We start from the raw sequence: 24,578 nt of genomic DNA, 5'->3' as shown, positions 1-24,578 counted from the left end.
AGAGCCAACCCTCTCACTCCCCTGGCAGCCCCACTCCAAGCAAGCACCACGGGGTACCCAGTGCTGCCTCTCACGTGGGAACAGAGAGACATTGCCCGTTCAGGGATTCACTTGCCATTCAATCCCTGGTGAGTGGCTGCAGCCAACAGAGGTCCAGTTTATCTTGCACCTTTTAAAAGCAGAGGTGTGTTGTTCATCAATGTATAACATCATGTGACCACTACAGCCCTACCTGCCCTGGCAGCACCAGCCCCTTTGTGCTGCCCACCCAGCTCCAGCTTTTGTTCCCAGGCAGGTCTGCAGTGGAGTGCTGGACATCTGGGCCTGCCCACCGTGCAGTACACTGTGCCTTTGCCAGGCTGCCATTGTGTGTGGCCACTGGGCACGCACAGCAGGCTGGCATGTAGAAGGATGGCATCTCAACCTGCAGCTCCTTTCTTCTCCCCTCAGCTGACACTAACAGCAAGGCACCCTCCCAGTGGTAGACCAGCAGCCCCATCCCCTTTACCCTGTTTTTTCCCCTGGGTGTGCAGCCAGCTGCATCCTCTTCATTTTTGGACAAGGTTGCCTGCAGCCCCAGGTGACCCTGGTGTGGTCTCATAGTGGAAGCCATGGGGGTGCCCCTGAGTCCTTCCCTGGCCTGCCCATGGACCAGGGCTGGGAGCCTGCAGTGTATGCTCAGGAAGTACTTGCTAATGGAGCAGGAGGCATTTGGCTTTTTTTTTTTCCAGCCAAACACAAGTGGCACCTACAAAACTGTGGCATCGCTGGAAGCCCCTGGCTGTGCCTATCTAGGTTCCTCTGCCCTGGTGCTGCTAACCAGGCCATGCACAGTGGGACAGTGATGCCCCCCCCTCAAAAAGAAACAGGATGCAAAGGGGTAGCTCAGCCTCAGTACACTGACTGCATGGAGATAACACAAAGCCTCAGCTCCTTTTTGCACTGGGGAAACTGCTGGAATGCCGTCCAATGGTGGGTTACTGTAAAGGCCAAACCAGAAAGTAGAGACCCAAACCCCATTGATCTGAACAAAATAACTCGCATGGCCTCACTGAAGCTCTGTGCACCCCTGATATCTCTCAACCAGTGCTATCAGCAGTTGCCTATCCCAAATAGTGCAACATCACTGCCAGCATTTAGAGAGCCTGTCTCACTTTTATGGGTCTGGAGCAGATGGAGGGAGCAGGGAAGGAGAGGAAGGGGTGCCGTGCCTCCTATTTGTAAAGAAAAGCAAAGCTAAGATCAGCCCCAGGCCTGGCCTTAGCTGGCTAGTTGTGTTTTAAATAGGTGACTGGAGTTCATCACATCAGATGTTGTTGCAAAGGAGCTGAGCTCCTGTTAAGTGTGAAAGGGGGTTGTTTATAATTTATGGGTTTTAAATGATGGGCCAAGAAAAAGTCTGGCTTGTGCCAAAGTGCATCTCTCCTCTAGATTGCTGATGCTTGTACAAACATTGTAAAAATGCCAGCAATCTTGCTAAAGTTACATTACTTCTAATAATTAGGTTATCATCATGGACTTCTATTGCATTACAAAGAAGACGCCTCTGCCAGAGTCACGGAGAAGAAAGTGAGTTTATTTACAAGAAGATTCTCCCTCACACAGGCTCCTCCTCCTCCCCCACTGGAAACCATATCTGCTGGCCCCATCTTTCTGCAACATGAAAGTGATTCAGGACAGTGGGCCTCAGTAACACTGTGTTTGTGGTCAGGGCTCCTCTGAACTCCCTTCCTTCCCCAGATCTCTAAACAGCCTTTTCTTTCTTAACAGATTTGATGAAGGACTAATAGTGTAAGTCGGGGCAGACCCTGTTTCACTAACAGCCTAGAGAGCACAAAGCAAAAGGGAAAAGGACGCTGGATGTCCTGCAGAAATGGTGGCGCCTTGCTGTTTCACCGATAGAAGCGGGTGATGCAAAATATATTGTGTTTCAAGAACACACAAAAAACCTACATGGACAATTTTGTTTGTGGACACATTGATTGCAGAAAGTTTTGGAGAGACAAACGTATGTATATATTTATGGCATATTACAGAAGTATCAATCACAAGTGGTGTCTAGCATTACTTTTTGTGTTGTTTGTATGTTTTGTTTACTCCTGGGTGATGTTTCTAAGAAACAATTTGTGCAAAAACTTCCATAGAATACAATTTTAGGGCTTAAAAGGGTTAAAATATGTCTCCAAACAAAGAAGTTTATTCTGTTCTGTTTACAGATCTGTAACACATATATCCAAATTTGCTTGGTTAAAAGTGGAATTTAACAAAAGATACACTTTTCACTGTATCACAGCATTGCTGAAATCTCACAGAGGGGAAAACAAAACCCTAAGTAATATTTTAAATCATTAGTGTTCAGCTGAACATAAATACCAAATGGCAAAGAAGAAAGCAGGGATGGGATGGGAAAGAAAAGAAGAATAAATAAAAGAAAACTTGTCTATATTGACCAGAATGGGAGGTGGCAAAATATTTCTCACAATAGGAATGCCAGGTCTGTCATTAGAGGATGGTGTAGGAGCTGCAGTGTTTGTCAGACTGGAAAGCGATGCATCAGACGCTTTGGTGGGGAATGTAGAAGTTTGGATTAATATTTAACTCGACACTTTTAGAAAGAGACAAGAATAGTCTTCTCAGAGCGATATGTACTGTCAGGAAGAGACTTTAATCACAGCGTTTACAAAAGAAGTATCTCTGTAAATCCAGCGAGTTCAATACAGCCGTGTAACTAGAGAGGAGGAAACACCAGGGTTCAGAGCATCGTTCCCTTTCTTTTTCCATTTTTTTTTTCTATCTTCTTGTTACTTTAATTTTTTCTTCCCCGTGTTAAGTGTCCTGTTTGTGGCAGGGAGAGGTGGCGGTGCCCCCTGCCGCGGTCAGGCCGGGTGGGACTGTCCTTGCCGGGCACCGGGGGAGCGCGGCGGCACCGCCCAGCCACTGCCCGCACCCCGAATCAGCGTCTCCCTTCGGCTGTGTGTATCTGATTGTCAATTTTCTTTCAAAGTTTATATTTATGGAAAGAAAGAAAAAAAAAACACAAGAGGAAAAGCTCGGCCTTCCAAAGATGTCTAAAAATTGATTTATGGTTAGTATAAAGACAACAGTATAAAAATAACAAAGGAGGTGGCAGCTGCTGCGCGGATTGCTATGGAGACCCTAATGAAATTAGCACTATCAGAGGGTTTCTAATTTTTTTGCCTTCTAAGCTCCTAATTTCTTTTCTATTTTGGATAGCCAGAGTGTAATTAAAAAAAAAAAAAAAAAAAAAAAGAAAAGAAAAAAAGAAAATAGCCCACTCAAATAATATGCACGATAGATACCCAGCCAATAAATAAATGTTAACCTCACCGAGGTTTTTATATGCAGGATTTGATCTGAAACAAGATGGCCAAGAGCCCCTCTTTGTAGATCGCCTCCTCAAAGCGGCTGCGCTTCCAACTAAAGGTGGCTTCACGCGGCCGAGCCAGCTGCCAGCCACGCCACCGAGGCGCTCGAGCGGGGCCAGCCGATTAGAAATAAATACTTTAAAAATACTTTCAATATTTTTTTTAAAGTGTAACGGCTCTTTGTGTGATGCCACAGTTTGTTTTACTCTATTAATGATTTACGACTTGCTGTCTTAATTAATCCTTACATAAACTACAAACACCAGCCACTGTTACAACTGTTCAAGACTACTCTCTCAACTAGCTCAGACCGATTATACTAAATAGGTGAAATGTAAGTCACCACGGACCTGAATCCCTCTCCCGAAGTATTGGTGAAGAAACTCTACAAATACCCACATAAATACATTAAGACGAGGATAAATAATCAGTGATACAAAAAATGTCTCGCTTAAAATAATAAATACATATCATTTAGTCCAATGCGATCCTTACGTTACGGAAGAACTCATAAATTAACTTCTCTGAAATAAGCTTACGCGCGGGCGAGTTCCGGCGGCTCACGACTGGTCTAAAACACCTCAGCATGACGCGCTGCTAACACTACAGCATCTCTAAGACTTACCTTCAAGTACATCATTACCAGCTTATCAGTCCCTCGGTTGGCAGTATATTGCACTGTCATGCTTAAAACAGCTCTAAGAGAAAGGCTCCTGTTCACGGACCTACTCGGGGCTGCGGGAGAAAGAAGGGAGCTGCTAAGGGAGACAAATCCACTAATACTGTTGGCACTCGAGAGCACAGTAACACTGTCCCGTCAGAAAAGTGAGGTAATGGAGAGGGGAGCGGGGCCCGCTGGCCGCCGCCCCGCTACAGATGCGTGAGCTTGGGCGCCTCCTGCATCCGTCCCTGAGAGGTGTGGTGAGAGGAAAGGTCCGTGTAGGTAGGGTGGGGGTCGCAAGGTCCGTGGTGGTGGCCACCGGGGATCTGGGCGGCGCAGCTGTAGTCCACGCTGGCGGAGGAGGGGTGCTGCAGGTGCCCCAGGTTGAACATGGGGCCTGAGGCCGGCATGGAGTCCACGAAGTTGCCCCCCACGTAGACGGGGCTGCCCTGCAGGCTGGGGTTGGCGAAGCCGCCGCCGCCGCTCTGCATGGGGTGGGGGTCGTACTCCGCGCCCGCGTAGCGCTTCTGCTGCGGCAGGCAGCTGCTCAGCGGCGCCGTGTAGGCGGCCAGCCCGTACATGCTCTGCTGGGACTTGGCGAAGGAGGTGGGCGAGGGCGCGTCGTAGCTGAGGCTGTTGACGCCGGGGAGCTGGCTGGAGTAGCCGACGTGGTTTGGGCCGCTTAGAGGGGGGCTGCGGTCCGGGGACTGTCCGACGGGGGAGTGCATGATGCCTTTGGCTTTTTGGTCCTTTTTGTACTTCATCCGGCGGTTCTGGAACCAGATCTTGATCTGCCGCTCGGTCAGGTTGAGTAGGTTGGCCATCTCCACGCGGCGCGGCCGGCACAGGTAGCGGTTGAAGTGAAACTCCTTCTCCAGCTCCACCAGCTGCGCGCTGGTGTAGGCTGTTCGCACCCTCTTGGAGGCCGGCCCGGGCGGGCTCTTGTCCTCGCAGCTCTCTCCTGCGGGGAAGAGGCACAAAGAGACATTGGTTCCCCACACGAAAGACAGCCCCCCGTTCCTCCCGGGGTCCCTCGGAAACCTGCTGTACCCTCTCGCTCTGTCGGCGCCCGGGGAGGGGGTGCAGAGGGCCCGGGAGCGGCCTCCCACTCCTCGCTGCCCGACATACAAACCCTCCCGCAGCTGCCTCCCCCCAGAGACCACCAGCGGCCACCCGTCCAGGCAGCCCGCCCCCAGCCTGTCCCACCTGCAGCGCCCGGCAGGGCTGGGACCGCTCAGCGGGGTGGGGTGGGGGGATAGGTGGGCGATGGCAGCTGGAGGAGCAGCAGACAAGGCCCGGAGCCAGGGGGCTCAGCCCGATGGGTTCAGCCCGAGGGACTCAGCCCGACTCTCCGGGCCAGGAGTGGGTCGGGGCGAGGGTTTTGGGCTACCTGGGGGGGCGCAGGTGCTTTTCTGCTTGGAGTTCTGCCGGGACTCCTTCATCCAAGGAAATATCTGCTTGCTGAGGGTGGCGCTGGCCGAGCCCGAGGAGTTGGGGCCCCCCTTAGCTTTTTTCGGAGGGGGCACACTGGGAGGGGGGTTGGGCGGGGAGGAGGGCGGCAGGGCCGGGGGCTGGTGCTCGCCGATCCCCGGGGGCTGACTGCCCCCGGGGCCGCCCCCGCCCGGCCGCATGCAGCTCCCGCTCAGCTCGCTGCCCTTGTGGGCCGGGGCGCGGCCGGGCGCCGAGCCCTGGACGGAGCAGGCGGAGCCGGGGTACTCGCCGTCCAGGCCGGCCTGGCCGTAGGGCTGGTGGGCCGCGCCGTAGGGGTAGGCGTCGGCCTTGCTGTAGGTGTAGCCCCCGAAGAGCCCCGCGTTGTCGTAGTAGGCGGCTTTCTGCATCCTCTGCTCTGCGATCGCCGAGGCCCGCGGCCCCCGCTCAAATAACATTGACCGCCGCCCCGCGCCTCACGTCGTCGGCCCGGGCCACTCGCAGCCACCTGGGGAGGGAAACAGCCGGGACACAAAAGAGACTTTTAGAGGGGGAAATCGGCTGGTAGCCGCTGGCACGGGACGGTTCCGGCACCCCCCGCCTCCCGGCACCCTCGGCCTCCCATCCCGGGGAGGGCTGGGAGACATCAAGGAAGGAGCAGGGGACCCAAAGAAGGACCAAGAGACAAAAGGAGAGGAGCAGGGTCACCAGGCAGGAGTCAGGGCAAACTGGGCCATACCAGGGAGAGAGCAGAGTACACCAGGGAAGGACCCGGGGCAAAGGGGAAAGAGCCACCCCAGAGCGATGGTGCAGGGCGGAACGGAACACGTTGGCGGGACATCCTACAGGCCACCTTTTGAAGCATTTTGGGGGATGTTTTATTCGCTTTGTTTTGCCTTTGGACCGTTCCCGCTCCAGTTTGGCTGGATGGGACCCCGCGGTTGTAGGCAAGGGCTCTCAGGGAGCAAATGTGCTGGGTGGTGTCCCCAAAGACCCAGTGGCCCATTTCGGGCGAGAGCATCCGCGCCCCCCGCCCCGCACGCGTGCGCACGGCCGTGCACGGTTGACATGATGGATGGAGCCCGGGCTGCGGCCGGGCAGAGGCAGAAAAATCCCGTCCCCTTTGTAAACCCGCCCTTCTTCTTTCCCCGGATTCCACCAGAGTTAAAGTATAACCGGCGCCATTCACTCCCTTTACTTTGCACTATAAAGGAAGTCGCAGGTCAGCTCCCCTATTTTGATTCTGTGATGAATTAAATTCCCTCACCCAACGTTTCTCGTCCCTTTTATTTGTACCCAGTAGAAAGAACCTGAGATATTTGAGGTAATTTTTAGAAGGTTCTTTTCTTTTTTCGGCCTGCAAGCTTATGGCTCTCCCCTCCCCGCCCCCCGGCTCCCACATGAGGCTGCTCCCACCGAAAGGCACGGTCCCCTTAGGGCAGACCTTTTGAGACAGGGTGCTGTTACCTTTCTCCTTGCTGCTCCCAAAACTTCTCTGCGCTTAGTACAAGATGGAAACTGTTCTGCAGTTTTGGTGCGGCTTTTTAATATTCCCTGCTCTTATTTTTCTTGTGGGATAGGGGTTTTCTCTGACACTTTTGGCAAATTTGTAAATTAGCACATACTTCACCTGACAATGTAAGTCTGTAAATCAACATATCTTGAGACTTCCTTGTATTTCTGCAGGATTTAAGGCTACTAACATACTAGAGAAAAGTAGCTAGAAATCTTTGAAAGATGTCCGACAATTATAGTTCTCCTGCCTATACTTATGCAATACTAGGAGAGTACTCTTCTTTCTCTCGCAAGTACCCTTGGTCCCGCCAAGTATCGTTGATCTGTTCTCTAAAATTCACAGGCAAACACATCTCTGTAAGTCAAAATAACCTAAGCGAGCTGCGATCCACGGCCGCTCTCGGCGGTTTATCCCGTGTCACAGACCGCCGGGGTCCTTTTCTTTCCTAAACAAAAGCTTGAGATGATCTGTGGAGCTGACAGAACGGGAATTGTTTTTTTTCTCCTGGAAAATTTTTGTTTTAAAAGTCAGCAGATATGGACGATGGCCATAAAAATGAGTTTTAATACGATGTGATAATCTTGACGAGTATTGGAAGTATTTTTGCTCAAATAACTCTGTCTCTCTTTTCCCACTTCTGTCATCTACATTTTCGGGACCGGTCTGGACTGAGGACTTTTGTTAGCACAACACTGCCTTAAGCGTAGGCTTTTATATGCCTTGTGAAATATAGTTCCCAAAAGAATACACAGAATCTTAAGAAAGAATATTGCTGTTAAGCTGTTAAAAGCCTTATTTCTTTTCTGAAATACCAACTGCTTGTGAACTCTGCTTGAACCTAAAAAGGAGGCTATGGGCCATAAATCACATGGACAATGCTCAACTGTTTGGTGGCTCATCTTTAGATCTTAAAAAGAGAGAGAGGGTGAAAAAGAGGGAGAGGGAGACCTATCCAGGGTTTGATTTTCCACGAGTGAAAGGCCCGGGGTGATGTTTTTATAGGTAACACCAAAGCAGAGGCTCAACACTTGGTGATTTGGCCAGAAAGAGCCTACGGGGAAGAAAAAAAAACCAAAAAAAAAGGTGACATCCAAATGGTGAGGCCGAGCCGTAGGAGGTGGGCTTGGAGGCACTGAGGGTAGGAAACCGCAAAGTATCCATGTCTGTGTTTCAGATTTCCCTTCTTCCCCTCCAGAAAGGTTAACCTCATCTGAACTGTTAGGCGTTGCACATGATAATGGGACTTTTTGTCCTGCCGCTGGTTCCAGCGCTTTTGCGGGATGCCGACCCTCTCGCGGCTCTGCCTGGAGAGCAGCTGGGAGCCCAGGCGTCCAGCCGCGCGTGTGCGCGGGAGCCGGCTGGCCCAGGCGCTGCCAGTCGCTTTCCTCCCGACACTTTCATATTAAGCAGTTCTCTACTAAAACTTCCACTACACTTAATTCTGCTTCGGATCAATATCTAATATGATACCGAATAAATAAGAGGCGGTGAGAGCGGCCAGCGAAGCGGTTATTAAAGCAGCCGGAGCTCTCAGGGTGCATATCAATGCACCTGTCATTGCGGTTGTAGCAAAATTTATGACTGCTAGCGCCGTGGCAGTAAACGCTCCGGCCAGGAATGAAAAGGAAAACACTTCCCAAGCCCCGGCACTTTCAGAAGTGCAAAGCAGCCGGCGCGTAGGAGGGAGCCCGGCAAAAGAATCTCCCGCTCGGCACGTTTCCCGGCCGCCGGCCCGGGGCAGCCCTGTATATAAGGAAAGCGCTGGGGCCGCCGCCGGACCCGGCCGCAAGCAGGGCAGCCGGGCACCCACCGCTGGGGCTGCGCCGGGGCCGCGGATGTCTCGTCTTTGAGAGCACTGGGGAGCGCGAAGGGGCCCTGCGGGACACGGAGCGGGGCCGCCCTGGGGCCTCTCAAACCAGCTATGGAGCCCCCCAGGGAGCCACCCGCGACCCGCCGCTGGCTCCAGGCCTTGGCTGCTCCCCAGCCGGGCTCGACTTGCGCGGAACAGGGGCGGCTTCCAGCGGGGCTTTCTGCGGGCCGTTCTTTATCTGACGTGGGGGGCGGCGAGCCCGGGGTGCAGCCGCCGGCGGGTTCCACCGAGCAGCTCTCCCGCTCGGAGGGCATGGGCCGGGGCCGGGCTGCGCTCCCTGCGACGGGCCTGTCGCGATAGGGAAAGCGAGAGGTGGATGGAAAAGGAAATTTAGAGAACTCACCAAACTTACGTTTTTTCTTGATTTTTGACTTTAACTGTGTGAGTAGGATCTTCAGGTTCCTTTGGATAATCCGTGGGCACAGACCTGCAACAGAAGTGATAACTCTCAGCGGAAACTGCTTTGTTTTGGACTTTCTTCCTTAGGACTTTGTTAATAAATGCACATCTCGTCCGCAGCCCCTCACCGTGTCTTTCCGTCCGCGTCAGATCTTTTACCAGACAAAGGGTAGATGTTTCTCTTCATTTATTAATAGCGCATTGAGAGAAGCGGGGAGCAAACAAAAGTGCAAAGTGCTCCGGTTGTGGCTGGGAGACGGGCAGGGCGGCCTGCGGCAGCCGCTCCGGCGGGCCCCGGGCCCCGGCCACGAACCCATGCCTGCCTTCCCGAGCAGCCAGCCCAGTCCCGGCCGGGGCGCGGGGAGGCAGCGCACGGGGAAAGCGAGCGCCTTTGCGGGGGAGCTGCGGGCACCTTCGAGGGTCACAAGCACCTCTCCCGCCGCCCGCACCCACGGCCCGCGAGGAGTTCCGCGGAAACGAAGCTAGCGCGGGTCTGTCTCCGTTCTCCCCCCAGATACCGAATAAGACCGAGAGAAAGATAAGCGAAGAGGTCCCAGCATTGAAAATGCGCTGCAAACATTTGCGTCTCGAAATGAGTATTTTGCCTTTGTCTGTGCAATGTGTCGATTCAGGACTTTAAGAACTTAAGAGTGCCAGAAAATCCCCCACAAAGAAGCCCAGGTCATTATAAAGACGATATCTAGCCACCATAAGCCTTTGAAATGACCTTTGGCTCTTATAGCAATAACTCACCACTTAATGAACAACCAACGGAAGCGCCTCCGATAGCTCACAACACAACAGATCTTACAACTTTCCACCAAGTCTTCTCTCTCCCTAACCAAACTCAGTAGGATGCTACATTCCCCTTCCAAATCACCTTAATTTATGCTGGCAAACTGGAGTTAGGGAAGTGGAGCTTCATGATTACACATGATGCTCGCTCAGGTTCCTGGCCCAGGCCTGTCCCAGTAACGTCTTATATAATGTATTCACGTGGGCGTACGTCAACTTTAAGTGCTTTATTTTTTTTAAAGAGAATTCATTAGAAATAGCACTTTACACGGTGTATGAAGGCAACCTAAAGTGGGTTGCACCTTAGCCCCTGAGCGGAGAGATCATAATATTGCAAACCAAGTCATTGTTAGCCGCTGTTGATTAACACGGTAAGTTTTCATTTTGTGCCTAATTAATTATCGACTTCTCATCCCTTTCCGAAGCAGCTTCTCAGCCTCACAAGCGATAGCCTTCTAGCTCTAGACATGCTTTATTTAGCCAGAGCTTGGCCAAATACCAAGACTTCCACGGCCACAGGAATAACCCCCAAAGTTTGTACTGCGGAGAGAGGAGTCTGGGCACGCTGGGGTTGTGCTCGTCTCCCAGCGCTCGGAGAAGACGTTGCCAGAGCTGAACCCAGGAAAATCTTTAGAATTATTCAGGCGTGGGACCAATATAGGTATTATTGAAATTTTAGGTGAAGTTACAAGTGAGTGCTTCCATCGAGCCAAATGAAATGCTGCTTGCAGTAATTGGATTCAGCTGACTAACTTGGCAGGCCAGCAGCTTGGAGGCATAGAGCTAAGAAAAATGTTCAGTGCTTTTAACTTCTGATCGAGCAGAGCAACACGCAACAGAAAATAATAAATAAATAAATAAATAAATAAACAAACACCCTAAATTTCTCCTTTTCCTTTGGCCTCCCACCTATTTCCTTCGGGGCTCTCCGACCCCCGCCGAGGACTCGCCCGGGTGACTCGGGGAGGGCAGGGTCCGTTCCAGCCTTACACACATTCTCGCTCGACAGCACAACGCTGGGCTTTACGCAGGGGCTTTACAGCAGACATAACCGAGAGTTCACCCGGGCTCCAGGCAGGCCACCAGTCAGTAGAAGCAGGCGTTCCTGGGAGAGTCGGGCTAGTTGCAGCAGCCCAAGCGGGAGCTGAGCTGTGTTTGAGGGGAGGCTGTGTGGCCACTTCCAGACCCCCAGTCCGCCCAGAGGCACCGGTCCCCCCCAGGCATCTTCCCACCGCCTTATTGATCAAACCACACAAATGCAGGGCAAGAAACTTCTCGGTAGATAAATATCAAGCCGTGCTTCAAGTCGCAAGTGTAACTCGAAGGCATGAGCATACTGGTAACAACAGTACTAAAACAACTGCGGAAGGAACACAACAGCCACTAAGGAACACGAATGCGCTGCCAGGGAAAAAGGTTCGGGAAGACACTTGGCACGAACATTTGAGAGATCCTATGTAGGGGCTACGTTACCGATGAGCCTATTTTAAATCGCCCTTTACAAATCAACACGGCTACCCCCTGCCCGGCTAACCACGGCAATGCATTAACGTGATGCTCAATCTCACTTTGGCAATGGGAGCATCTAGCAAAGTTCTCTCCCTCGTTTGTTTGCTTATTTGTAATTCCCTTCCTGAAACCACCGAAAACTGGGGAAAGGACAGGGTTAAACGTATTCCCCTAGCTTTTGAAAATGAGTTCACTTTTTATTTAAAGAACATAATAAAAAGAAGATACAGCTTAAAACGTTCAAGTAGGTGGAGACCACTCCATACATTTGCAGCCACTATGGGCAGAGATTGCAAACAAATTCCAGACCGTCTCTGAGTAAAGGAGATAATACAGCCCCTGCGGTTAAACGTCCCATTTTGTCATGCAGTTGCTTACCTGTGTATCAATTTATCATAAACCTGGGTTCCTCACTTTTCAGGATCTGCGCTTGCAGTTCTTAGAATATATCCTTCACCCTTTGTCTGCAGACAATACTCCCCTAAACCTGATCTTGCGGTTTTACAAATATTTCCATACACCAGAATTCCCGATAGAACGAAAACAGGCTCAGGCTCAACTACCAATAAAAGAGAGCGAGTGGAAATCGGAATTTGTTGGGCTTTAAAAAAAAAAAATCAACACACAACCCTTTAGCCATCAGCCTCCTGGAACCAACGACAGCAATTGGCCGGCTCTTGTTTTGTTTTGGTTTTAAATCGTGCGGCCATTGATGAATTTTGGGGGCGAGCAGGAGAAATCCCTTTATAATCAGAAATATAGGCACTGCCTTAAAATACAGGCATATTGGCCCACGTGATCGCAGAGCAGCGCGCCGGGGCCGAGGCTGGCGCGCTCCCCGCGCCCCCGCGCAGCGGGGCTGCCGCGCCGGGCCCCGTGGGGCGGCCGGCCCCGCGCCCCTGCGCGCCCGCCCGCGCTGCCCAGCCCGCTCCGCTCCGCTCCGCACCGCTCCGCACCGCGGCCCCCGCACTTACGCGCCCTGCGGGGCCGGCGGAGCAAGGGAAAAAGGTGAATTCCGCGGGATGATCCCAGCGCGCAGAAATTCCCAGCGGAGACAGAGGAGGTATTTGGAACCAGCTGCGGCCGGGAGCCTGTGCAGGGGGCAGCTCCGCAGCAACGCTGCTCTGGCGGACAGGCGCTGGGGCCCACTGGCGTGCGCGACTTTTTGCTTTCTCCTTCTCCGGACCGGGAAGATGCGGGGCAGCGGGGACTACCCCTGTCTGGAGGCTAAACAAACGTTGGGGGAAAAAAACCCTCACGACATTTGTGCGTGTGTGTGTCTGCCCTGAGCCTGCCTCCCTGCTCTGTGTGTGTGAACAGACATGGAGCAAACCCTGTGTATATCTGTCATGTGTGCCCACAAAGCTCCCCAACAATACCAGCTAGGCAAAAGGAAAAAATATATATGTATTAGCTTCTCTGTTTGATTTTTTGTAACATATCTGTAGCTATAAATACAACACACCTAATCTAACATCTGCTATGATTTCATTACCATCCAAAGCATGTGGATGTGACAGTAACGTATTACCTTACAATACTAACCGTAAGTGCATTGTAACATTTATCTAAATTACATTGCTTTTCCTGACTTTGCAAACCAGTTATAAAAAGATTGGAGTCCAGTGATGGAAACATAAGTTCAATGTAAATTATTGTGTATGGCTTCGGATTTATAATCCTATATTTCTTCGAAATGGTGCACTTAAATCTCGCCTCAAGAAAGAGGTAATGGTTCTTTATATCCTTTTTAGTCAGCCATATATTTTGGTGTCTGGGTAGTTTTGCCGAGCCCCCCGCGCTCGCGTGTCTGTGTGTACATACAGCAACCCCTACACGCACAGCGTGTTCTGCATACTTGTGTACATGCACACAAAGCCGAACATAATTCTGGCCGCTGTTTAGACATTTTGGATGACGGAGAGGTCTTTAGCTTCCTACACAAAAGTGAGAGGGGGAAAGCTGGACACGAGCAAAGAACACGAAGAGGATTCAGAAGAAAATGCCTTTTTGGAGGGCAGTTCGGAACCCCCCGGAGAAAGCCTCCCAGCCCTTCCGTGTCTTTTCAGAGTCTAGTGAAAAGAAAAAGAAAAAGAAAAAGAAAAAGAAAAAGAAAAAGAAACGGGGAAAAATAGAAAGAAAAAGAAAAACCAGGCAAATTTAACGTGAAAATGGAGGACGGCTGAAAGAAAGGAGCACCTTTGCCACCAACGCCAGAATTAAGATATCGTAAAGGGGACTGAAAAAGTATTAAGGAACTGTTAATCCTTTGGTTGGTGGGACTCCAGCTTTGCGCGAATTTGTCTCCAGTAAAGGATCTAAGACTTCTTCAATCGGAGCATATGTTCATAGAGCAATAAAACAGAAAGATTTACAGTCTCCGCCCGCCCCCCAGCAGCCTCGCACCCTTTCAGGAATTACTTATGATGATTTATAACAACAACTCCGGCAATTGTCAAACTGATAAAATAGCCCGGGCTATATGCGAGAATAAACGCTCTTATGAAAGGGTTGCGATTTATGTTCAGGTCCATTTTACTGCGTGTCTTGGTGGAGTTTGGTTTCTTTCCCGGCCCAATAGGATAATATAAAACTTCATTGATAAAAATGTAGGAGTTCTCGTGAAGTAGCGAATCTGTTCCTTAGTCACTACCACAGCACATAAACATTTGTCATTTTTGAATAATTGAATTAATGTGTTATTGTTTGAATGTATAATTCATAACATAGGAAACTTTGTCTCTGTCCTGCCACCGAAACGGAAGCAATAAAAAGCTACAATCTAGGGTTTTTAGAAATTACTCCAGCAAGGGATAATAAAGAATATCCTGTTTGCAGGAGGTATTTCCAGCTGACTGGGATTTCACAGAGAAATCTCAGACTCGTCCGTATTCTATGGAGTTTATAGAGAGTGGCTTTGTACAAAAACAAAAATGCTATTTTTCCCCAGTCCGAGCTATTGATCGGGAACTTGCAAGCCGGCATGCCCGCTCCGGGGGCTGCGTGCGGCCGGACTCCCCTGCAGCCCCGCGGCGGGGCCGGCCGGGGCAGGAGCGGCGGGGACAGCGGGGCCGGAGCCGGCCTTTGTGCGGGCGGCGGGGGAAGGCGCGCCCGGCCCCGGCTCCGGCCCCGCTGTCAAAGACCCACGGCAAAATTTACGAGCCCGCTGGCGAAGGAGCCGAGGGCCTTTCCCCGCCGCTGGGAGCGGGCAGCGGCTGCACTGACAGCCGCATTGTTTCCTCCGCTCCGCTCCGCGCCCCGCCGCGCAGGCAGCCGCGGCCGAGCCGCCGCTCCGGGAGGCGGTCCGGCCATCAGCCTCCCTGCTCCGCGGAGCTCCGCGGCGCTCCGCGCTCGTCCTCTTTCCCCCGCTCCCTGGGAAGCAAAGGTCATCGCTTGCGCCCGGTCCGGTTCCCGGCCGCTGCCGCGCTGGAAATCAGGAAGCAGCGTGCCCTATTTGTCAAGTGTTTGACAGCTGAGTTCATTAAGGCTTAAATAAGGAGGAATAAAAGTAAAAAATATTTACGTACCGGGCGTCTCTTTTTCAGCAGCTACCCAAGAGCTAGGTGTGCAGGGAGAGGGACGGCACCCTTTGTATATTATATTCTTGGGATCTCTTCAGTTTTCAAGTCTGATAGAGTCCTTTGCTTGGCAGATTAATGACGACTCCGTGTTTCTTAAGGGACGTGCTGAATTAATTATTTCGCAAATCACGTGGTCAGGACTTGTAGAAATCTATTCTTATCATCTTCCTTGCACTTTGAAATTCTGCCTGTTATGACTGTTCCTAGCAAGATTATTTTGGTCTCTAGGCTTGGGGGGAAGGAGAAAAAAAAAAAAAAAAAAAAAAAAAGGAAAAAAGAATCAGGGGAAAGGGCTAACAAACATGGCCGTTGGAAGCGGTGTGGCTCTGCACCGAGAGGTCCCTATTTACTGTACTGTACAGTGAGTGGGGTTTGCTATTGACTCTGCCTTTCCTCTTCATTCTTACCTTAACGACTAGTGGTGATATAATATACAGAACTGTATTGATGTATCGGGAGTAACAGGAGGAGCCATTAAACAGCAGAGAGAGAAAGTATAATCACAAGATATGCCTCAATATTTAAACTTAGCGAGTGTGTGCTTAGAAAGGCAGCCCCAGCCTCCCCTCGGCGCACTTGGGCAGTAAGGGCACATGGTTTCTGCTGGGCACCCTGCTCCCTGCCCGGGCTGAGCCACAGACTGTATTTTTGGACTCGTGCCTTGACCACGCTCCAGGAGAGGACAAGCCCTCACTGACAAGTACTTATGACAAAAATAGTGCAATCGACTTCTCCTGGCTGTGTTATCGTCTGAGATACTTACGCTGGGAAGAAAAAAAAAAAAATGTGCTTGCCGTAGGTGCATGGCAAAGTTTGAAGTCTCCAGGTTGTGTTTTCTTGTGATCTTTCTTTTGTATCCGCTGTCAAAGTGAGAGTTACTGCTCAGGAAAAACTACTCTCTGCATTGCAATTTCGAATTCCCATTTCTTTATTTAATTGATTCTTTCTAGGACTCACCTAAAAGACACACATCTGTGTGGGCATCGAGGTGACTTCAGGTGTGGCTCCTTGCCTCCTACCACACATGCAGAAATCCAGGAGTCATTCTAGGAGGGCTTGTTAAATGCAAAGCAGCAGCAAATGTATGACAGGCACTTTTAACTGCAGCCCAAAAGTAAATATAGACTCCAGCTTGGCCTAGAGTCACACCATTATGGCTGAGGCAAACAGCAAACCTGTTCAAAGGGACATTTGGAAGGATGCTATGCCGAGTCACTCATTTTTTAACACTGTAATGAAGGGAGGGACCAGCATTTTCACAGAAGAGAGACCCACCTTGTAAAGACTGATTGTTCAAGGTACAAACCAGAATCTATTTCGCTACACCTTTTATTATTTCAGAAGTATGTGGAGGGCTTACATCAAAACTACAGGCGACAGTTAGTATAAATAACGCTTTAATCAATGGCAGCAAAACATCAGCAAAGTCTATAAAAAGCATCACACTTTAACAGAGATGAGAGCAGCGCTGGACAATGCGACCGTTTAACAAAGGCTCCAGTACACAACCTTTACCCGGGATAAACAAAAATAATCAGCTTCCCTTCATACAAAAAATAACTCTGGAGGAGGGTTACAACCATTGAAAAAAAAATCCAAAAATACACCTCGGGTTCGTTTTGCATGGGAGATAACGACCAGTGGGTGCTACTGGTCATTATTACAGACATTCCTGACCATTCAGAGCAATGGCAGCTGGAAGCTGTTTCTGTTTGGTACTCTCTGCCTCCACTTCACATATTCTCCTGTCTCACGGTGCAATCACACCTATGTGAACCTATAGTGCTCCAGCCTCGCTCAAAGGGGACGTGCAAACAGGGTTGTGAGAGCTGTGCCTGCTGAAGCCAACACTCGTCCTGGAGTTATTAACATTTCAAAAGACAATGAGACAAATTCTGCTCGCAGCTACATGCCTGTTTGACTTCAGTGGGCGGGGGAAGGAAATCTGGGAGCAGAAGTTGGTCCTTTAACTTCGGGAGCCATGTCGGTTGATTAGAAGCACAAAGCAAGGATTTGCTTATCCCAGGCCAGTATTTTCCAGGACTGTACCACAGATGCCAAAGTTGGTAGCTCTCTCTCAAATAACACTTTTGCCCTGCTCGCAGCCAACTTATGGGACTTTAGGAAAACAGCGGGGGTCCGGGAGGAGCATTTTCAAGAAGGGCAGCTAGAGGGATTTTATTTCCCCACACCCCTTTTTCTTCTTTATTTTAATAGATACGTATGAAGAGCAAAAGGATGGCTTTGAGCAGCTCTGGAGAGGAAAGGCCACTAGTGCAGGAACCTAGTGTAACAAAACTTGCAAACTTGTCTCAGGAATTCCCTCCTCAAGCGCTGCTGCTAGCTGCTCTCCATGCTAGAGAAAGGGAAGGGTAGTTTGGGTCCAAAAGGTTAAGGGTTTAGAGGTCACTCTTCCCGGCTGAAATACAACTAATCGAATAGAAAATTTGTCCTCTGGGTGAACCTGTTCCTGCAATTTAGCCGAACTTCAGTAAAATACCTTTTCAGCTTCTCAACGTGAAGGCGTCAGAAAAAAGACGTCTTTACTATGTATGAACTCGGTGCTTTTTGTCATAGAAACAATGATGCGAATAATGCGGGAATATCCATCTTTAATATCACGACGTGGAGATATTCAAGTATTGCCATGTGCAAGTCTGAGAACTGGGCTAACCCTAAGGAAGAACAAAGAGTTTTCTCCAGGCTCTAAAACAAAAGGCCAAGTCTTAAAGACACTTTGCGGACTTCAAGGGATGAGAAAAGGGCAGAAATTAACTGCTGGCCACAGTTAACGTTGCCGAATACACTCTTGTTGAAAAGCTCGCCTTTTATTTTCGAATTAATTCAAGCCCATTTTGGCCAGTGTTTTCCCGAGCGAGCCCAGAGAGCCGTGAGTTCTCAGTGGGAAGCATCCAGCCTGGAGAAGGGCACGTTAACTCACCCCCTGCTCTTTCCACCTCCCTTCAGTGTTTGCTGAGTTTCCTTCTCCGCCACTTTTTTCTTTAATAAAGGGATCACCCCGTTACAATTTTGGCTATGTGGTCCCTTTCCTAGGCTGCCCTGAGGGTAAAGGAGATAAGGGCTGAGCTTTAAAACCGCCTGAGCAGAGGTGTAAGTGGCTCAGGGAGCTGGTTTGGCTTGGTTTGGTAGTTACAGCGCACTAAAACTTTGACAACCAGCAGGCAGGGACAAATTCGTGGGTATTAGACCAGCTCTGCTCCCATCCAAGCCTTTCATCTTTCCTGAAAACAACTTGCTGAGATTTCCAGCCATTGCAGTCATGTGTCATGGTTTGCTTAAAAACAATCACTGCTCTTAAAAAAAAAAAAAAAAATTTAAAAAAAAACCTCAGACAAACAAAAAAACCCTCCAAAAACACCAAAACCAGAAAAACCCCACCAAAACAAAAAAAGAAAAAACCCTACCCAATCTTAAAAAAAACACCCAAACCTAAAAACCAAACAAACCAAAGCCATAAACAACCCAATATAAACCCAAAACAAAACAAATCAGCAACCCACATAGACTACCTCTCTCTAGCAGAAAAGAAATTTAAAAACAGATTGAAATAACGTGTTCAGCTTTCAGCTTTGAGTGGCTCAGTTTATATCAGAAATCACATTAATTTTTCAGTCTGGGTTGCTGTTGTTTTTTGTGGGATTATTTTTTGTGGTCTCGCCTCTTTCTTTTTTCTTTCTTTCTTTCTTTCTTTCTTTCTTTCTTTCTTTCTTTCTTTCTTTCTTTCTTTCTTTCTTTCCATTTTTAAATGAGGTATCGATGGTTTAAAGCACAGCGCTGAACAGAGCAGACTTTGGAAACAGATTTCAAGCCTGTTAGCTCTGGATGGCACACGGTAAGAAGCAGGGACACTTTTCCTATTCACAAAGATGGAAATTTCAAAAAAAGGGTGGGGGGGAACAAGAAAGTTGTGTACGTTCAAGACAAGTAAACATTACATATGTGTTCATGAGACTGGGAAGGAAAAATACTGTATTTCAGTTCCCCTTCCTCCTTTTTGGTTTGACTATTTTTCTTTTTGTATTCATTCTTCTATGCAACAAATAAATAAATACACTAACATTACCAGAACATAAAATAACCCGTTTTCACTTCATTTCTATGCACACTTTCTGAGACGTTATGGAAATGAGCAAGAATTTTCATTACACCGAGAAAGGTAAAGCAGCACCAAAAAAAAAAAAAAAAAAAAAAAAAAAAAAGTTCACAATTACTAGTCTTTATGTTCGAATAAAAGACTATGCTATGAATTTCCTGTCCTCAACTTGCCCAAAATGCATTCTCCCGAAATTGCATGGGATAAAAAGACAATTAAAAGTATAAATCCCAGAATAAAGCATCCAATCTTCACTTTAGAATTCAAAACTGAAACACAGGACAGTTTCATTTTCAATGATTTATTATTTTTTTAAGGACAGAAGGTCTCATTTAATATTTTCCCAATTCCCACTGCCTGCATGATGGTTTGTTTGTTTTTCCCTCTCTCTTTCTTTCCTTTTTTTTTTTTTTTTTTTTTTTTTTTTTTTTTTTTTGTTTTGTTTTGTTTTGTTTTGTTTTGTTTTCCTTTTTTAGGTTGTGCTAGCAGAGGCAAATAAAATAAAGTCCAAAGCAGCGTCATTTTGTCTCCTTTGTACAACAGTACCTTAAAGAAAGATGACAGTTTCTCGTGTCCTTAGCTGCTACATGCAGGTTCTGCTTGGGCAGTGTCAGTTATGTACAGTACTGGTCAGAAGCGAAGGATGAAATGGAAAATTTCACCTCTTCTACAAAGTTGTCAAGTCAGTCTGATGGTCCTTGGAACCAGTTTGTAAATGGGGGTTTGAACCAGAGGAAGAAGATCTGCCCTTCGTGTTGGGCAGTTTGTGATCTTTTTTCCACTTCATTCTTCTGTTCTGAAACCAGATCTTGATCTGGCGCTCAGAGAGACACAAAGTGTGGGCTATCTCGATACGGCGGCGCCTGGTCAGGTACCTGTTAAAATGAAATTCTTTTTCCAGTTCTAGGACTTGCTGTCTGGTGTAAGCTGTGCGGGAGCGTTTAGGTTCCCCTCCGTTGTAATTGGGATTCACTGGGAAAAAAATACGGAGAACTTTTACAAAGCTAATCTTGACTTGCCGGTCCGACTTTACAAAAGAAAACCTTACGAGCTGCGAGCATGTGGCCGAGCTGGATTCGTCCCAGTTGCTTACAATGGCCGGGCTGCTTTCCCCCCTCGTTTGAGGTAGGCACTACGGGCACACGCAGCTAGGTAGGCTGGGAGCCTCTAGAAGGCTCCTAAAATGGAGTTTTATCCTGCACGGCAAAGCCCCGCATGGCCAACGGCCTATTTCCTCAGCAATAAAAATTTATGGCGAGTGTAATTGGCCACCTCGGTTTAAAAAGCTCGCCCACGAGCCTGGCAGGGACTCGGCAGAGCGCCGCTGAGGACGATCGGAAGCAGGGTAGAAGAGCAAAGTAAGAAGAGGATCCTTACCCGAGTTAACATGGACTTTCTTCATCCAGGGATAAACTACTGCTGGCTGCTTAACTGCGGAGCCGTTTGGGGGTTTGAGGGCCGGCTGCTGGCTGCAGGCTCGCGAGTTGGACATTGGAGGCGGTGGACAATGCTCTGCTGGGCCGGGGAAGTGGCTCGCCGGGCCGGATTGCTCCTGTCCGTGACCCCGCGGCTGCCCGGCAGAGCCCTGGGCATTGCTACAGCTAAAGGGCTGCTCGCTGTAGTTTGACCGTGGGTAGAGTCCCTGGTGCTGGAAATCAGCGCCCTGCGAGGCACTGTAGTACTCGGCCCCCTGCTCGCCTAAGTAGCTATTCTGCAAATATTCCTCGCAAGGAGGAAATTTGGGATCCACATACTTAGAGTTCACCATATACGAACTCATGGCCATTAATTTCTGAAGGTAGAAAATACTAATTTTTCTCGTGTTGTCTTTTTTTCCCCTGCCATAGAGCCCTCCTACTTGCTGTCAACTGAATAAAGTTAGGCGGGCATGTGACCGGCCCGGCCAATGGGGAGCCGGGCGCCCACCGCCGCATTTCCCCGCATTTCCAGCGATTCCACTCAATAACATCCCTCTAACCGAATGACCCCCCTCTCCGGCGGGCCGCACCCGCAAACCAGGTACCGGAGGTGTGGGGGTACCCCGGGGCGGCGGCCGCTGCCCTGCCCACAGCCTTTTGTCTGAGCCGGCTTCCCCCAGCCCCGGGGGATGCTGCCCTGCCGTCCGATCTACTAGCCAGGATCGCCACCGGGGCTTGGTACCTCGCTTTAAATAAAATAAGAAAAAGAATCGAAAGGAATATACAGAGCGATGAGCTGAAGCGGGGTTAAAAGGGAAGAAACTGATAAGCAGGCGAGCAAAAGAAAAGCCATCAAAGACGAGGGTAATATGACGTACAATAGATCTGTCCTGTCTTTGTCTAGCAGAGGTCATCCAAAAGTTACCAGAATTTAGTTCTGCTGAATAAAATTAGGCAATCAGTAACTTCTCATTCACTTTCGAGCCTCAAAATATACGTGTGCATACGTATGCGTGCACAGACGCAAACGCCAAGGTATATTTATAAATCTATACGTGTATGTACATAAAATCATACAGATGGCAAGAAAGAGTTCACTTTTAACCACTAAAGTTCAATCAATTGAACTGGAGACGTCATTTAATTAGGTTAAAAATATCACGGGTTTAATGAGATAAATTCGGTCTTCATTCGTCAATATCATTCCTGGAGCACAAGTAAATACATTCCAGCGAGGCGAATGATGCTTTTGCTGCTGTCGTAAATATTTTGATGCGATCTGGACCCTTGACAGGGAAATTTTGCTAACGTCTGGCATATCTAGCTAATTTATGAGTATCTTATAAAAGACTCATTCACTGATTGGTAGATAATATCTTTTTTTTTTTTTTTCCCAGAAATTTTGTAAGTTCTGGTGAATTTAACTGCTTAAATTCACAGATTGTCAGTGACAGTTAGGACTGAACGACAACCGAAGTTTTAAGAAACGTCCTAAAACCTAGCGAATAGGAGCGAGGCAGCAAAACTTTTATAATTTCTGAGTGTTCAGCACGCACATGCCTCTTGATTCCGCCAGTATTTTAACTTCTAACCATCTGCAGAAAGGTGAAGTTTTTGCATCGACCATATATTCCCCTAGAATCGAATCTGTGACTATATGAATATCACACAAATTCGGTTCTACAGGGTATATATAGACAACGTAATAACATTCTGTTTTCATCTACAATATAGCAGGTCTTTGCAATTCTCTTAGTCTCTTACTGTCTTCTGAGGAATGCAAACTATTCTGCTGGGACTCAGTTCTGAAATACAGATTTGCAGGAAGGTGGGATTTCAGAAAAGATTCACGCTTGTTATTATTTGCTGCAATAGAGCTATACGACCCTCCACCAATTCATAGAGACGAATTTCGCCTACCAAATTCTCAGAAAGACCTGCCGCTTTCTTTATATTCTCTGCCACTTACGTCCTCGCTATGGAAAATGGACGTGGTCAGTCAAATTGAGCTATTTAGAATAATAATGGTTAAAGTAATTTAGTAAGGAGTCTTTAAATATTTAGGCTAACACGAATCTGAAAAGATTCTCCAGAATTAGAAATTCCCCCCCAAAAAAAAAAAAATTAAAAAAAAGAATTTCTAAAAAATCGAAACAGAAGTAAAACAGCCTACAACAGAAACAGCGTTTGGTGAAAAAGATGAGATTAAAAGCTGGAGTTAGTTGCTCTCGGGAAAAAGAGAGTTTCCAAATTTACCTTCATCCTATTATGCTGGTCTAGCTATTATCCCCGCGATCTGCCTGCGAGCCTTAGCCTCGCACCCTCCCAGGTTTTCCCTGCCGTAGCGTTTATGGTGAAGGGCAGGGCGAGAGGTCAGCCGAAATCATTTACAAACATATCACAAAGTTTCATTATTTTTACTTTGTCGACAGCGGCACACAGGAGTACAAAAGTTCATGAATTGTGTCTGACCCAGCTCCTCACTGCTGTCCTGCGGTCAACCTCTTCTCCTTCCACTATTTAAAACAGGCACCATAAGGACAAATAATGGTGCGGGTGTGATACATCCAACCACTGCGGAGGGCAGATTTGGGGGTGTTGCGCTTATCCGAGCGATGTGTACCGGGCTGTTTGGCTGCCTCCAGCTCCCAAGTGCCTGAGCTGGGAGATGCTATTTTCAAACGTCTGCTTTCTGACCACTGCGGCGGTGCCTCCTTCACAGCAAGTGCAACTCAAAACGACTTTATATCCTTAATCTCCCCACGGATTCTTCAAATCCCTACCCAGCTATTTTCAGCATCTCTCCCTGCTTTCGCATCCTTTCTCTGAGGGGAGAGGGGACACCCCCCCGCCCTCGCGGGGGTTATTTACCACCCGGCTGAACTGGCAGGGTAACTCCCCTCCGCCCCCCAAAGAGAGCTATCGTTTGGGGCAGCCCCCGGGAGCGGACAAGCCCGCCTAGGGCTGCCCAGGGAGCAGCGACGGAGCTGGGGAAGCAGCAGCTCCCCGTTCTGCTTAATACTACACATTTTCATATTTGTTAGACGCTGTGACCTGCGTTTCACCTTATTGCACGACTTGCTCAGACAGGTCAAAGCCAAAGAGTTATTGATGAACAAAAGCGTTATATATTCACCTCCTGTTCAACTGCCCATACAAAATACTTTTGATCTATCAGGCTTTTTGTATTCTGGTTCATAATCAGTATGCTAAATGTACGTTGGCAGAAAACAAGTAATCCATACATTTAGGGCCGACCCTGTAATAAAATGCCAAGGGCGTCTACGTAGCGCAGGACTGAGCTATGGGGGAAGGAAAGTTACCTATGGAACACAATTAAAATTGCAACGCTGAAGGCGATTCTTTAGTTCGTATTTATAGTACTCGAAAACCAATATTGCAACGGAAGACAAAAAGACCAGGAGAAGCTTGGCACACATAGTGAAATAGATTATTTATCAGGAAACAGGGAGAGGAAGCGGGGAAATGCAAACAAACACACAGGCAAACACTCCTCTCCTTTACATGCTCCGGGTCAGAGCCGGGCTAGCAGAAACGGGAAGGGCGATGTACAACCTAATGAATCTCCAAATATCACAGTCTTTCCCTCCCTCTTTGAGAGACAAGCCGGTCTCAGCCTGGAGGACCAGGACCAAGGCACTCAGCTCCTCACTGGAGCCAGAAAGGTTCAACAGCAGTTCCTGATGCACACTGATCTTCTGCCCTCCCCTCCGTCCCCCCTGGTCTCAGGCAGGACCATCTGGGATGCGAAAACCCCTACGGTAAAAGATTGCCCTGCTAAGCTCTGATACCCATTCTGTTCCGTGCCTTCACAGCATTTAAATCCACATTGGAGTCTCCCTTGCCCCGAGACCTCTCGCACCAGCAGATCAGCTCTGCT

At 48.9% G+C, this 24,578-nt stretch overlaps 2 protein-coding genes across 2 annotated transcripts in view; both read right to left on the bottom strand.

Annotated features, from left to right (window-relative positions):
* Positions 1-2,162: 2,162 nt before the first annotated feature.
* The window catches only part of HOXD3 (homeobox D3), a 31,526-nt gene continuing 9,110 nt past the window's right edge, over positions 2,163-24,578 (bottom strand). The window contains exons 2-4 of the mRNA XM_041472971.1: positions 9,214-9,288; positions 5,438-5,983; positions 2,163-5,008 (exon numbers count right to left, since the gene is read on the bottom strand). Coding sequence (XP_041328905.1) covers positions 4,257-5,008; positions 5,438-5,933 — 1,248 coding nt within the window. The 5' untranslated portion in view covers positions 5,934-5,983; positions 9,214-9,288 and the 3' untranslated portion in view covers positions 2,163-4,256. The remainder of the gene's footprint in view (positions 5,009-5,437; positions 5,984-9,213; positions 9,289-24,578) is intronic.
* HOXD4 (homeobox D4) lies at positions 19,685-22,431 on the bottom strand. The gene is made up of 2 exons (XM_041472972.1): positions 20,637-22,431; positions 19,685-20,231 (listed from the first exon to the last, which is right to left on the bottom strand). Exons 1-2 carry the CDS (start codon positions 21,043-21,045, stop codon positions 19,927-19,929), a joined length of 714 nt encoding a protein of 237 aa, XP_041328906.1. The 5' UTR covers positions 21,046-22,431; the 3' UTR covers positions 19,685-19,926.

This window comes from Pyrgilauda ruficollis, unplaced genomic scaffold (genome assembly GCF_017590135.1).
Source record: "Pyrgilauda ruficollis isolate IOZ18807 unplaced genomic scaffold, ASM1759013v1 scaffold3, whole genome shotgun sequence".
Lineage (NCBI taxonomy): Eukaryota > Metazoa > Chordata > Aves > Passeriformes > Passeridae > Pyrgilauda > Pyrgilauda ruficollis.
This window is presented reverse-complemented; position numbering and strand designations above follow the sequence as displayed.